The sequence below is a fragment of the Anarhichas minor genome, unplaced genomic scaffold, assembly GCF_050575085.1.
Source record: "Anarhichas minor isolate MPS153535 unplaced genomic scaffold, ASM5057508v1 ptg000062l, whole genome shotgun sequence".
Taxonomy (NCBI): Eukaryota; Metazoa; Chordata; class Actinopteri; order Perciformes; family Anarhichadidae; genus Anarhichas; species Anarhichas minor.
Genome location: NW_027466508.1, coordinates 193,413 through 209,850, shown reverse-complemented (window position 1 = coordinate 209,850; position 16,438 = coordinate 193,413). Strand labels below are relative to the sequence as shown.

The 16,438-nt window shown below is 44.5% G+C and overlaps 1 protein-coding gene across 1 annotated transcript in view; it reads right to left on the bottom strand.

Moving 5' to 3' along the window:
- Positions 1-16,438, bottom strand: part of LOC142933549 (neogenin-like) — a 149,037-nt gene that overhangs the window by 70,153 nt on the left and 62,446 nt on the right. Inside the window, exon 3 of the mRNA XM_076077675.1 lies at positions 6-281. Within this exon, the coding sequence (XP_075933790.1) occupies positions 6-281 (276 nt within the window). The remainder of the gene's footprint in view (positions 1-5; positions 282-16,438) is intronic.

The following is a 16,438-nucleotide window of genomic DNA, read 5'->3' as shown; positions in this document are numbered from 1 at the left end:
ACTACCTGGAAGTATTTGGAGCTGGGCCTCGTCACTGGCCTTGGACGACCCCACATGTTCCACCAGACAGCGGTAAAGGCCGGCGTCTGCCTCTGTGGCATTGCTGATCACCAGGGCTCCGCTGGGCAGCTGGACCAGCCTGGTGCTCAGCTCCAGCGGCAGGCGGTCTTTCTCCCAGCTGGTGAAGGGCACCAGATCTGAGTTGACCTCACACGCCATCACCTGGTTGTTCCCTAGATGCGCGGTGGCCAGCGATGGCTGGCTGGTGAACCGTGGCATCCCTGAAAGACAACGACAAGACATGGACGTTAAAACCAGCGCTCACTTCCAACATCAACAGAATAATTCATATTTCTGTAACATTTCAGAAGTGGGAACAAATAAAGATGATAAAGAACAAGAGCTCAAATGGTCTTCCACAGTCGTCCATTCAAACATTTGAAGGCCCGGACCTTCTTGGTATGAGCGATGGGATTCTGGCATCTCACTACTACTACTACTAATGTTATGCCTTCAAGGCTGCGTTTTAAATTCGTTAAGATTTAACTCATTCAACTTTCATTTGGAAGTAAGCCAGTCTTTTACCGAGCCAGGCTGTGAAAACAAACAGACTGATTTTGGACCTTTAACAAATCTGCTAGGGAATTCATAGAAACTTGGAGTATCTGTTTTAAACTAAGCGAGATGTATGTTTGGTCTAATCTTCAGAGCTGAAAAACACAACAGAATACTGGAAGCAACATCTTGCAATCCATATTCAGGATAGATTGTCAGGAGTGGAAAAGGCCAAAGAAATGCAACCTCAACCCACCCCCGATCTCTTGCAAACACACACACACACATCCACCCACACACAGTTGCGTAGCACAATCACTTACGATGGTGGATGTTAATTTGCCACGCAGAGCAGCAGACACACAGCACTAATTAAAAAAGGCTGGATCCACAGGCTGTTTGTGCTGCCGTAGCCCGACTTTGAACTCGACGCAAAATAATTATTTCCCGCCTTTGAAACCATTGATCTGAAACCAACGCTCGCGGGCCGCATTCGAAACAAACGCAAACAATGGCTTCAATGAAAAACAACTTACAATGTGTGAACTGGCAAATGGTATTCTCGGGTTTATTAGAGAAGGAGGGCCTCATGAGTTTTTGGGCTGTGGTTGTGTGTGTGTGTGTGGGGGGCTCGTTTTCGTGTTATCTATTAATGAATGCATTTGTGCCTGCTGTAACTGTGTCTTTACACAGGACGTGACGCTGAAGGCTTGCTGAGTGATGACTTGTCGTCGTTGCCCTCTCTCACCTACAGACAGCTCTTCAAATCCCCTGCCAAGAATGTCTCCGGGGTAAATCACACTTCGTGATAAGGCCCCAACAGCTACAGATTCTTGTCTGGTCCGGGCCAACGAGCACAGCTTCTCTGAGCACAATAGTTCAGCTAATATGGGCTTAGGCGATTCCAGTGCTGATATTTTTGTATCGAAGCTGCCAATCACCTACTGTATAATCATGCCGGGGTAGAAGAAAAGCCTCAGCTGAATCATTTAGATTAGAGTCTCCGAAGCTCCCCGCTGAATGGAATACTTTTTATGATTAGCAGCCGTAGTGCAGGCTGAGTAATCAGTCTCGCCAACATGAGGGGGAATTCTGGGATATATATCGGGAAGATTCATCAAGAAAAATAGATGTTTTTAAAGGAGGAAATTCACTGCAGGGTGATATAACAGCAGTTACTTGATAATGGTGTTTACTGTCAAAATTAATTAATTGAATCTAAATGTCATGCTCTTTTACACCATCAAATGTAAGCTGATATACGCTCACAGGTGGTCCTTTATCTTTCCAGTTATGCTGCAATATTTCATTATCTTGATGATATTAACAAAATATACACGATTTTTCTCTGTTAAGTATTATATTTACCGATGTGTTTCATGTTACTACAGTGAGCGTGTGTCACCTCAGCTTTGGCATTATATTGTTTTTGTGTTTTTGAGACATTATCAAACGTTATTCAGGTCTTCAGGGGGGCGATATGGGATGGATGGTAGCTGATATTTAATAGATGGGCAATATCTGCTCGACATACAGTCAAGTAGATGCGTTTGTCTAATCTTGCTCGACAAACATGGACAGAAAAATGACACTAGCTTACACCGCGGTCAATACACTGAACAATTCAGCACTCTTATCTTCATGTATCAAGCACAAACACTTGTAGTAACCTCCACGCAAACTAGAAGGCACGGACCGGCTTTTAACCGAAATGTTAAGACAGTGCTTTGGCTCGGGGAGCAGTGACATTTCGAAAGACGAGGTTGAGGACGATGGTCCGAGTTAACGTGCCTCAGATCTAACAGCCACAGATAGAGCCGCGGCTTTGTGTAACGGCTTGAGACTTGACATTTAGCCCGAAGAGGACACAGGCGAGAGTCCCCGACAGTCGTCTGCAGACACCACGAGGGATGACGGTTCCACAAAGACCCCGTGACAAGTTCAGTTCAGATCCCGGGGAGCGCTCCGTCCGCAGCGATTCTTCTGTGCTTCCAGCTCTCGATCGACTAATCCTTTGTTCCCCTGCCATCGCCACATCTCTCCAGGCTGAGTTCATCAGTTTGCTGTGCCTTACGAGTGTGTGTGCGTGTGTGTGTGTGTGCGTGTGTGTGTGTGTGTGTGTGTGTGGATCCTAACTCACACAGGCGTGACTTAAGATGTAGCCAGTGTTAATGAAGTAGACGCTTCCAATATGATGTCTCGTACATGCATGTGTGAGTTTGTGCATGCGTGCTATGTGGACTACCTAAAGTGTACATTAAGCACAATAAGTGTGTGTGTCAAGGTGGTTGCATCGTAGATGGGGAGTGGGTGTGTGTCGATGCCAACACTATCGATTGCAATTAATCACAATTCTCCATCTGAATCGACTGGGTGGTGAGCTTCATTGTCCACACCCTTGCTCAGCAGCATCTATCGAACAGCGGCGCTGCCAATCTCAACGCCTAATACCGGAGTGTGATGAGGCCAAATGATCGCAGGAGAGCAATAATGTCTCAGTGGTCAAAACACAATAATGACGAGAGTCTAACGCTGATGGGAAGCAGTTTCTCTGCTCGTTTCAAACGGCATAAATGAGATATTAAAAAAATAAAGAAATAAAAGAATGTGAGTGCCGATCTTATCGTGCCTCCACACAACATTTTATTATAGAAGAAATAATAAAGCGGTTGCCAGATGCCTCCTTTGTGAAGAGTGGCTCGTTAGATTCACCCAAACCCTACATCATCTGCTTGGCTTTGCCAGCAGAGCTTATGATTCTCTGAATGCTAATATCACATGAATGAATAAATGGACGTGTCCATCACTGCATGGATATTTGCCGAGAGTAGAAGTGTGCCGCAGAGAGCTACGAACAGGAGTAACGACCGTCTACGATGCCTCGGAGCAAAACCGAGGGTAACATCGCGTGCGCATGCACTTAAATCACACAGTTGGGTTTCTACTATTCTTAATTAAAATCAGGTATAGAATAACAATGAGCAGCTTAATGGAATATGCAGAAGGCTTTAAGGATCTCCCTGTAGATTCAACTGAATTAGTAACCGGCTGCAGAATGGCTGCCTTTCACCTCGGATCTAAAGTACAACGGCACTCTGTGTTACATAGTTTTCAAGCAGTCGGTTTAAGTAATTAAGGGGAAAAACCTGGCTTCCATTTTGGAGGTGGCCAGAGGGCTATACCTCCTTATATGGCTCCAGCCTGACAAAGTGCTGTGTTTGGACTGGCAACATGAAATCACACATTTTCCACTGAGAAAATCTGGAGCGTAAAAAGGAAGGAAGGAAAAAAAAGTCAAGCAATCAAAAGCGTGGACACCGATGCAGCCGAGCATGCTCACATTTTCCATTTAGACTGTTTATACCCAACCGATGAGATCTAACTCGAGTACGTCACTGCTCTTTATCTCAAGCTTTCAATCTTTACTTCCTAATTGCATACAGTAGAAATTACCCCAAGTGACTAATCAGGGCCAATACTACCGGTATATTTACATAAACATTGCTACCAGCATAGTTTAATTTATTAATACAATGATGTAAGTATTTATTGTTGCATGTACATCTACCAACTCTGACTAGATTATGATTCAGAGGCATGGTAAGAAAATCCATGTATAGCATAGCAGTCAAAATCAGCTCACATTTATCTCTGACACAACAACAATTCTGGCGCTATAGGAACTTTATGTTAATTCTTCAAATGCACAAATTCGAACGCGTCAACTGATAGAAAATTTAATATCTGAAATGACTGAAAACTGTATTGCACAAACGTAGTTTTATTTTATCTACTGTAACAATTTGGCAGTCAATACTCTCACAACAAACTGGGAAATACACCAAACGTCATGCTAATGCTGTCAAAAGTCGATCTCAGTAAGAAAAGACAAACACACATTGTGCCTGTGCTGGATGAGTGCTGCCTAAAGGCATTATGGGATACCAACTAAAACCATGCAACTTACTCAACTCTGAGGGCTGGACTGACCAGTCACTTCCTGACTGCAGCTAACGCCCCCTGCTGGCACAGCGAACAGTTGTGTGAAGTACAGTTGTACTTGAATGCAACACTGAAAACACTGAAGTGCAGCAGAGAAGAGCTATTGGAGATTTCCTCCAGCACATCTACAATAAAGCTCGGTACCAGAAGACTGGGAGATCGCTCAGCGGTAAATGTGGTTTTGGTGTTCATCCCTTACAATCACAGAGCGCGGTATTCTCTCCGGATTTGACAGTTTGCAATCGTGAACAATCAGGAGGAAGAAATGAATCACAAAAGAGCCCGAGATCCCAATTTCTACACTGATAGCAGAGTCAGTAGAGCAGAATGCAACCGGGACTCTCGTTGTGATCACGCTATCATTTCCACTACTTCTCTCTCTTTCCCCCTCTCTGAATTCAACAAGTTCACGCCCATGCTCTGGGGGTTGGTGAAAGTCATTCTGGGATGTGTGGGAAATCAATACCTGAAATTGAAGCACACAAGTCAGGTTGAAGGAAAGTGGGTCCACTAAGAAAGTAGATTAAAGCCCTTCAGGTCAGAATAACTCCTAGAATGCACCGACTGTTACAAACTGATATTTGCTAGAGTATGACCGTCTAAAGGGAGTAGAGTTCTCCTTTAAAGCACAATCATCCCTCCTCCACTACAGTGGCTCCGCCTTTCCCGTCACCATTGTCCTCCCTTATCAACACATCCATCGCTGTTTTGCACCCCCCCCCCTTCCCCTCACACAAGGCCAGAACAACGACTACAATCCTATTGTTCAGTGCTTTTATGAATTTCAATAGACGGAGCCAAATCAAGTTGGCTGAGCCAAAAAAAGAACAATTTCAGCCATTGAGGTGTCGAATCCAAGAGTACATTAGTGTGAAGACATCCAATCAATGGCAATGAGAATATGAGACCGAGATTGGAATGGAGAAAGGGGGGAGTGGCCGGGTAATCAAGCAGTCCCCCCCCCCAAAAAAAAGACAAGAATGTCTATTAGATGTATTGGCTTAGAGAAGTGTGTGCTTAGCCACGGTCTAAATGCATTTCCCTGATATAAAATCCCCCTGTACAATATGTACAATACGTGCTTTATTCAGTTCAGTGCCTCTTTCTGTTCCTGCTCCCTTTAAGGCCAGCTGCTGCGTAAGTGATTATTAATTCCCTAATTGAAGGTTTCAGAGCTTCGGGGGATAACATTTTCTAAAAAGGTCTCCATTACATGAAATCATGCCATTCAGCCTACGTACCTACAGTTATAGTCTTACAGTAAAACAGTAAAGTATTCTCGCTTTATTGATAGCTTGTATTTCGAGAGGATTTCAAATGCACATTATAAACAAAACTCCACTGAGTCAAACACAGAAGGGAACTCTTGAAAGACATGCAGATATCACAGTTTGATATATAGTTAAAACTGAAATACATCCCACCTTTAGAAAGCTTAACGTGTTGAACATGTAGTTGGTGATGTATCGGAATGCATTCGTTTCTTACATTCTGTACACCTTGTGTGTAAATTATTCATCATAATGCAGTCAAATACAACCAAATTAAAAAAGAGCTACATCAACACCTCTGTGACGGTGTCGACTAACACTGCATATTACAGACTGCGCTGCAGTGGGGTCCACTGTGGGGTTATTGTGTTTGATTGCGATAGCTTGCACGTTATGAATCGGTAAATGAGTGCAATATAAAAATAGAGAAAATGTTTAGATTTAGACGCTCAGACGTCAGGAGGATTTCATGTGATATTTCTCCTCAGAAATGTTTTTTAAAAAAAAAAACTAGATATTTCACTTATTTTGAGTGTTATGCATCCAATTTCAGGGTTCACGTTTTACTTTTAAGATTGGATTAAAAAAAAGTCGGTGGAGTGATTCCTTCTGGGCTTCTGAGAAAGCTCTGCTGGACAAAGTGTTCAGAGGGTTTAACGGGAGAAAATAAATCTCCCACTGGTAAAGCATTGGTCATGTGTGATTATACATACATTAATGCACTTTGTGTGTGCACGCAAGCTTGTGTGCACGAGCAGGGCCGTAAATAACAGCCAACAGTCTTCCAGTTGCATAAGAGACAGATGCTTATACTTCTGTTATCAAACTTTAATTGCATTGTATTGCGAAACCCACTCAAACGCATTCCCTGCGAACAACATGAAGACAACATTGTTCACCCCCCCCGATATCACTCTTAATAAAGGCACTTCAGGGCTAATTGCACAGAGGAAAAAATAGATTATTCTATCCCTCTCGTGCAGCCTCGATCATCGTGTAGTTTAGCTTTGATGGGTGGTGCTTTAGTTATATTCTGAAGTGGCTCTGCATGTTAAATGGAAACCACAGCATGAATTCTTTAAATCCTACGCCAAGAGGGAGATCTATTTTAATACAAACATGGGATGTAGTAAAAAAAAAAAATGGGGCTGATTGAAGTATTTCATGAAGAAAACCTCAATGTTTAAATACAAACTTTGTACGGCATGATATGTATGAGTAGATATAATAGACGCATAGCCAGCAATTCATGAGAAAGACTGTGGGTGTTCATCTAAAAATACATACGCTTGCAAGTTCGGATCTGCGCAATATACTAGGAGGAAAGAAAGTTTACTGCTTCAACGCTAAACAAAGTCAAGAGAAGTGAGGCAAACAGGGGTTCTGAAGGTCCTGTCAGCTTGTAGAAGACGTTTGCTGATGTTCTTCCCTCGCTCAACAGTTAAAAAAGTAAGAGCAACCTTAATCCTGTTGGGGGGGGGGGGGGGGGGGGGGGGTGGGGGGGCTGACAGGTGGGAGGTCTCCCAAGATTGACAAGAGTGAAAACAGGATTAATTAATGACTGTGTGTTGGGATCTAATAAAGGAGTCACCGAGGCACTACATCATGCATGAAGCCTGACAAGCCTGACATACTGATGAAATGCACAGTCTGGCTGTGTCAACGTACTCGTCTTTTCCACCAGCGGGGAGGGGAGCCTGTTCTGCTGTAACAGAAATGATGTTGGGCCATAAAAACAGGTCTAAATGTTCATTCGTCAAATATGTTCAGTTTCCATCTGATCCAAACAGCCGTCTGTTAAGATAAACACACGACAATGAACCCCGGTTTACGACTGAGCTAGAAAAAAAGAACAGCTTACTCCAATAACCCTCAGGCACACCGGAACAATCAGTAGAAAGCCGTGACGGGAGAATGTACCAGTACTTTTGAACTCTCTGAAATGTGTGCCGAACAATGGCATCCGCAAAAGCACGCACACACACACACACACACACACACACACACACACACACACACACACACACACACACACACACACACACACACACACACACACACACACACACACACACACACACACACACACACACACACACACACACACACACACACACACACACACGCACACACGCCTCTGAAGGACGGACAGGAGATGGATGGGTGGCGTTCCACAGGCGTCTGCCTCAAACGGCGCTTCTTATTTTATCTACTGGGCTGTAGAAATGGCCCTCGGGTGCAGGAGATGACAGAAAAGAGCGTCTCCTGACCTCGTAACCAGTCACTGTCTACAGTAAAACCGTTGAAAGACAAATGGTGTCGCAGGATGACCCAAGCAGGCAATTGGTACATTTCCAACATGACAACCTCAAGACGGGGGCGGCAGGAGGCGGAGAAAACAAAAATAACTTCATTGTTGAAAACAAAGACGCAGACGGAAACTTAGTGGAGAAGTAGAAGTGTATTCGGGGCATTGATCCGCAGCCAACAGACACCTTTAAGTGCGATAAGCTAACTCTGCAGGGCTTAACATCTCTGATAGCTCTTACCAGGGGAGGGCTATCTTTAGCTGCTACAGCACTCTGGGTGCAGACCAGATGTTGCACAAAGCACGCCCTTCTAAACATTTATGACCATCAGCGGACGGGGCCCCGAGGCGCAGCTGCTGTTTAGAGTACAACTGAGGCGAGGAGAAGCCACCGCCGCCTGATTACTACATTTGTCACTTTTTTTCGCAGAAGCGACTCCTCGCTTTGTTTTTACAACGTTCGCTCAGGAAGGAGAGCGATATAACACGCTCTTTAGAGGACAGTCACTGTGAGACGCCTGTAAACTGCCTCTCCATTGTGCGTGTAACAAGTGAGACAACTCGCCTGTTTTGATTGCTGGATTTCTTTTGTGCGTGCATGGTAGTAAAAGAAAAAATTAAATAAAGCACAATCAATTGTGTCTTGATGGGAAATGACACATGGGGATGAAGCACAGTTGGCACTCTGACAGCTCCTGATTGCCTGTTGTGGCAAACAGACAGAGGAGAGACAATACAGAGGCTCCTGGATGGAGATGGTGATGGAGATGGTGATGGAGAAGGACAAATGACAGGCCTGGGTCAGTTGTTGCCATGGGAACATCAATGAGAAGGCAATTCAGATTCACTTTTCAAAGACATATATTTTAATTCCATAAAAATGTCTGTGTGTATATATATATATATATATATATATATATACATATACACATACATACATACATATACATACACACGTCTGTCGACAATCTACATATTAGTGTAGTAGTAACATGTATTAAATAAGTTGGTGTGTATGAGGAATGATCATCAGGATTGGGCGATATGATGACATTGAGTCGTTTGAGACAAATCTTTACATTGAGACATCATTTTCACGGCTGCAGACAGGAAAATAGGTGATTTGGTGGAAAAGATGGGAAAATATAGATAAATATAGAGCTACTCATGTATCGACTCATTTCTAAAGAAAGTTTTCTCTCACCTGAATTTTGAATTCTCTCCTTTTTTTCTGAGGCGAGCAGCTACAACAGAGTGTGCATTAGGTTATGGAGATGTTACACACATCCTGGTCATGTTATTAATTATTCATGACAGTTTAGCAGAGCTCCAAAAGCACTACTTACAGTATACGAGTTATCAATATTTATGGGTCCAAAATCAAGTCTCCTCAGCTTTTTGCCTTCAAGCCTCAAGTAACAGCAGATGAGTTCAAGTCCAGTCACAAGTCTCCAGCTCTGGTATGAAATGTGGTATTTCTGATACATATACTGTGTATCGTCATGTGGTACATTTCTCAGCTGAGAAACTGCTTATGGATAAAATAACCAGACCGTAAATGAAACACCTGACAAATCGAGTTACATCACAGCACTACATCAGGTCAATACAAAAAGGAAAACACATAAAAATCTACTTCTGTCTAAAGCTGTCCTGCTCATTGATTGGAGAAGCTACCGCAGATGTAATGGGACAGAAAAACTGTTGACAAATTCATGTCACACAACATATCGTCCAATGTTTATTTACTAAGGAGCTATAATCAAACTACAATGATTACGTATATATTATATATGTGCCTAATATAACAAGTAAAACCATGAAACCTGAAGCACAAAGTGGATGATTTCCTCTCTTCTTCACACACAAACTGTCAATAGTTGTTACGAGCCATCCGGCCAGAAACCGCACCCACACAGCAGGGGGCATCCGTCAGCTATTCAGAGGTTGTTTTCAAATGAGTAATAAACTGGGGTGGAAGGCTGCAACTAATGATTATTTTCTTTATCAACTAATCTGCAGAATATTCTCTAAATTGGTTGATTCATATATTTGGAGAAATGTCGAGTACACTTCCATCATCAGGGTCCCAGAGCTCACGGTGACAAAAAGATATTAATTTACCATCGCGTAAGACAAAGAAAAGCAGCAACTCATCACTTGAGAAGACGGAACCAGGTCATGTTGTTTGTTTTAGTTTTTCAATGTGACTTTTGTCATCCGATGGTGCCAGGACGCATTAACTGTACTCGGTACGCTACGAGATGGCTTTGGGATCCGATCAGCCAGACCACATGCCGAGGTAGCTTGGCTCGCTTTGAGTTTGGACCTCAGTGAGGATTGATCAGTAAGTGGGCGCAATCCGGACAAGGGGGAAGAGAGGAGGAAAACCGGGGCTGGAGTCCTGCTGAGACCGGCTGTCTGAGTCCTTTTAAGTCACTGCTGAAGAAAATCAAACAGTTCTTGATTTTGCTGCTTTAAAATAAAACCTTTAAAATAACAAAATAATGGGGGACTTTTATTCTGAAGAATTTATGGTAACATGTGTTTATCACAGAATTAGCAGAGCTTTGTTAGCTGCTTTTATTGAATCAAGTCTATTATTACTGCAGGGAGGAAGAGTAAGCAGCCAAGGCAACAAAGGATTTACAGGAACTGAAACGTGTTCATCAACAGCCACAGACCACAAAATACATTCGATCACTCTTAGATCAGGAAGGTTGCACTGAGTGTCAAGCGCGGACACACACATATGAAGACGCAGCGCATCAGATCCCAAAAGTTACATTTAAAAATCAAGTGTGAAAAACGTTTCTTTAACTGTGGCCCTTGGGAGGGAGCTGGGGGACGTGACCGCGAGTCCGTGAGTCCGTGAGTCAGCATGCAAGCATTTCATTTTTCCTTCCAGTGTAACACATGTCTCTCCTGCTTCCCATGTGCATTTCACCTGTTCCCGTTTAGACCTCCGGCCAAGCCGACTCCCCACAGTATCTGGGAGAAACGAGCCCTTTTTCATTACAGGTAATTGAGTTGTAGCTGAAACAATACTGATTGCATTAGGGCCCTTAATCACGTTAAGGTGTCTTATTTTATCACTGGGAATGTAGCTCATTCTCGGCCCATTTTGAGGCTAACCTTCCGCAGAGGTCGTTACCATGGTAGACCTGCTTCCATTACCCGAGCACAGAGAAATGTGTTGGCACTACGAGCGAACATCCCTTTGCTCTCTGTCTCACCTCCTCCCCTCGCTCCCTTATCAGAGAGGAGGAGGTGAGAGGTAAGAGGAGGATGCAGAGAGAAGCTCAACAGAGTCAGAGGAGTCACGTGTGGCGTAATGAGGGATGTGTCCGTCAAAGCGGGCACAAGTGCCACAAAAGAGCAGCCATCACTGGCCCGTCCTCGCGTACTTCATCAAGTGCTCGTTTCCTTAAGGCCCCCGAGCAACCGCCCCGCTCCTCTGGAATGAAGGGCCCCCTCCACCCTCCACTGGCTCAACAGGCCATCCAGATAAAGGAGCCAAACACACCGCTGTCCTGCTGTTGATGGACACAGATACGAGCTGAAGGGATAACCTCTCCCTCCTTCACTCTGTCCCGCTGCCTCCCTCCCTCCAGCACCATCCGACCCCTCCTTACAATTTCTCAGCCTCTTCCTCGTTCCATGGATTACTCTCCACCACAGATTCATCCAGTTTCCACCCGTTCCCATCACACCCCTCCCTTCTTTCCTCTCCACCTTCCCACCACCGCACGTTTCAGTGGGAGCTCTTTTGTCTGCCGGAGAGAGAGGGGCATGCTGCTGCCGGTTCTTATCTGGGGATGTTGGCGGCACATCTGTAGATGCTATCGGCGGCCCTGTTGCTCTGTTTATGCCCCGGCCCTGCAACAGCAGCTAGCGGGGAAATTAGATGGATGGGGGATGGTGCCGGCGGGGGGAGAGAAAAAAGGAGGATCTTCCTCAGCAGAAAGATTAAGTAAGGGGGGGAGGAGAGCCTCCTGGACAGCGTCGTACACGAGTAAAACCCAGACCTGGAGATGTCCAAAGAAAAGGTCGGACCGAGGCATTCCGAGTGTGAATTCTACCCTCAATGCGCTTCAGCAAACCACCTTCTCTTAACAATACTACAATTATAAAGGATATCTATTTATAACAAAACAAAGCCCACCTGTAGTTTATCATCCTAGCACAGTGACGAAAGGGCACACCACTTTCCCACAGATCTTTCCTCATTTGCATTGATGCATGGGAACTAAATGCAAATGTGTCAAACAGTACACACCAGCACTGAGCTGACTTAGTCTTTGGCATTCAGTACTTATCTTTAAAACAGTGTGTGGGTGTGAGCTTCAAATTATACCCCGGGGAAGCTAAGGTAGAACCAAAAAAAAAACCTCTCTTTCCTGCATCAGTGAGATCTGAAGTGAGCTGTGTTTAAAGAGGATTGTTGCTCACATGCTCACATATTTGCACAAAACAGTCGGTTTGTAACGCGCTTCACTGTGAAGTTTCTGCAGCTGCTACGTGGAAAATATCAGCATGTTTTTTTTTTTTTTTTTTTGTTTTCCGTGGTGCCGTTGATAGTAAAATGCGCTGTGCAGACACAATGAGGCGAGCTCAAGCAGTCAACCGTGCAACACAAAGCGTCGGCTCGAGCCCTGAACTTGAAGGGAATTGTCTTTTCAAAGTGTCGAGGCAGGCAAAATGGCCGCTGACAACCTATCGAGAGATGGATGGGTTTCTCTACCAACCAATCTCCTTACCAGAAGAGCAAACGGGGGGGACTGTGTGGGACTGGCAGCTTGAGAGCAGCAGATTCTTCTGAAGTCACAGATGCAGTGCAGGGTGATGATGTCACTCAACATGGCCGGGGGCACTCATCATCGTTTACCTCGTCGGAAAAGGCGTGACAGCGTGGCAACTTAACGTCAGTTAGCGGCCCTCCATCCACGCTAAAAAAAAACAACATCTCTCAGCACCAACTCCGAAGTTTCCAGGCCAAAATATCAATGTTTGTTTTGCCTGTGCAAATAACGAGAGTTTAAATTTAGGATCGACATGACGGTGACAGGTTGAAGTCTAATGAAGAAAATGGAAAATAGACTTGGAGAGCTGATTGACAGACTGTCGAGTTTCATCAAGTCTGAGGAGCTGAAAGCTGGAATTTGAGAGAAAACACTACAGAAAAGAAGGGAGCGGTTTAAAAGCTGTATCGGTTGGATGATTATAAGTTGATACACTCAAATTCATTCCAACAGTGAATACAGCCGATTGCTTGCGCCTGTCAAGAACTAAAGGATCAGAAATTCATAATTTTTTTTCTTCTCTCCTTTCCAAATTGGTGTAAACACCTTCCTGAGATTCCTCCAGTGAGCCTCAATCAACAGGACGAGCGGGGCCGCTCACGTTTCGGGAGGAATCCGACACGACGAGAACCCCGATCTCTCCGAGAAGACACAAAACACAACACAGTTTCAAAGTTCATTAGCCATGACTGGTGAGATGCAGATGCCATGTATAATACTGATTAAACAAACTGGCAGCAAACACAGACATCAAACACGGTGAAAACACACCGCACATATTAAATAGGCTGCAGGAAGGCAGCGTTCACATTTGAGTGAGAGTCACACAACAAGCATTCACACCCTCAGAGGCCAACTCTTCACACACTACTAATAGGTAGACCGTTTATTTATTGTGTTTACTTAAATCTGCCAATATGAGGCGGATCTATTTAATGAGGGCAAATGTGCGGCAGTCGCTTTTCTCCTAATAGTACACAGAGGAAAAAAACGAAGCACAGGTATTGAAATGTTCATATCGGGGATGACAAAGTAACAATGAAGGCAATCTAATCAATCACTCGGCCCTAATGGAAAAAGATGCAACAGCTCTCCAGAACACCTGGACGGTGTGACGGAGTAGCATTAGCGATTACTCCGGTCCATCTGCAGCGCGTTGCCTTCAAAACGGAGCAGATGCTGCGCTGAGCGCCTCTGAACAAAATCAACCTCTGCTGAGTCTTAATTGTAGATATGCGAGCGTTGTTATTCGGTGTGCCTGCGCATTGTGTCATCCAACATGGAAACAAAAACCATCCAAAGCCCACAACAAGATGTGTGCTTGTGTCGTGCATATTTCACCGATACAAATTGGTCGGTGCGTTTCTGTCCTTTGGAGCACGGGGTTGCGCAATCCCCTTTGCCTCCAGAAAGATGTAGTGCACACGCACAGAACATCAAAGACGCAAGCTTTGATGCAATGGCTGCTTTCAAAGCTTGCTGTGTGTGTTCCCCGGCTGTGAATGTAGGAAGAGCTGAGACCCGAGTGTTAAAATGCAGCACTGGGGTGCAAAGAAGCTGAAAGGTGAGGTGAGGTGGGGGGGGGGGTTAAAAGTCATGTCAGTGTGTGCTATAAAAAAATCATGCTGTTGTAGTGCTCTTTTGCCTCGACTGACCTGTGTGTGTGTGTGAATAAACAATAAGGGAAGATACTTATCACTGTGTGTACGCACACACACACAGACACACTTTCAGACTTATCATAAAGTCAGGTATGTTCTTAAAGGAACATGAACATATTTTTTTGGGGTTATTTTCGCATGCCTCCACGGTGAACGAAGTATGAAAAAAGTGAGTCTTGAATGAGTTCCCGTGTAAAAGCAAAACTATTATCAGAGCATCTGTTTACAAACTCTTTGCGGACTTGAACAGCAGAGTAGAGAAGCGTGAGACAGTGAATGCGGAAGTGTTTTAAAGTAGTAAGACGCATGTGTTTGGAAAGTAGTGAGCATACGACCGAATAAACAAGACTTGCAAATACGGCACGAGTTGTGTGAGAGTTTGGAAACTGATGTTTTCATATAGTTTTGCTTTTGTTAACCGTGGAGGCATGCGAGAAAACAAAAGAGTTTCCTTTCAAGAATCCAAGGGAACACTGGGTGAGTAATTGATATATAAATGGTCTCTTTGGGGGTGAAGTATTCCTTTAAGTGTGCGGCTCACTCAGTAATCAGCCCTCTGAACAACGAGGATCAGAGTCATGGCCCAGGGGCGACAATTTGTCAAAATGTTGGCGCGAACAGTCGCTTCTACAACTGGATGTGTCTAAGACCAAAGAGACGATCACCGACGTTCCAGAAGACAAACTATGTGTTGCTCTTACCGTCATTAAAAGGGCTTCCTGTGACTGCAGTCCAGCGATATACAAAGACTTGGGAACCATCCTGGATGATAAGCTTGCACTGATTTTACTCATAAAAAGAGTAAACTAAAGCACTTTTGGCATTTTTCTCAACAGAAACGTGACATGGCCTGTTGCTATTGAAGCTGTGGAGGTGATACGGAGTCCCCTGGTTTCTGGCTTTGTCTCTTTTGCCGTTTTCTCTGATGGATTTGGTGACAATAACAACAGTGACGTTGGTGTTAACGTGTGTATTGTATTGATTTTATAATTTTTTGGGTATTATTTACCATTACTGACTGTTGACTGTTAGCCAAATTGCCCCTCAGAGACATTAAAGCTGCACTCTTCTCTATGATACAGCGGGATGCAATAGGTTGTATAGAATTTCCATAATACCACACAGCAACACTAACAGCGGGGAGCCTCAACTTGAACACTGCAAGCATTTATCTTTTTTTTTTTTAAATCATCAATCAAGCCTCATCACACTCAACTCAGTGAGTCAAACGCCTCTACGCATCCCTGGAATCATGCATGTGTGCGAGCGTAGCACACGGCATGCATCCACCGAGCGTGAGGGCGCCACATGGTGTAGAGATGAGAGGTCTGCACACACACACACACACAGAGTTCACGACAGCTCAGTCAAATCATGATCCACGCAGACACACTTTTTTAGTTTCTTTGTTTCCTGCTATAGCTGAATCGCTCACTTCCCTGCTCTCCGTCTCCTTTGTTTATCACGTTCTCTCCTCCTTCACACTTCGCTCATGCTCACACAAGTCTTGCCTGCGTCACACACGTCATGCCCTTGCGCATCAAGAGAGAGTCTGTGTTCAAGCAGGCCTGAACAGGCCCCAACAGCTCCCCAAAAACAGTCTTTATTCCAGATGAAGGACACGTACGCTGCCCCATTCATTTCCCAGGCTTTTATTTCCATCCCTGTCGCTCTGCAGAATGCGTTGGAAAACTTGGCAAGCAGCACCCATCCATCCTGCACCCTCAAACCCCCCCCCCCCCCCCCCACTCACATTAGAGCTGAGTGACACTGAGTGAGGAATGTAGGTTGTCTGTCTTTGGCTTAAAGCAACAAAATAAATGCAAATGAATGTTCCAT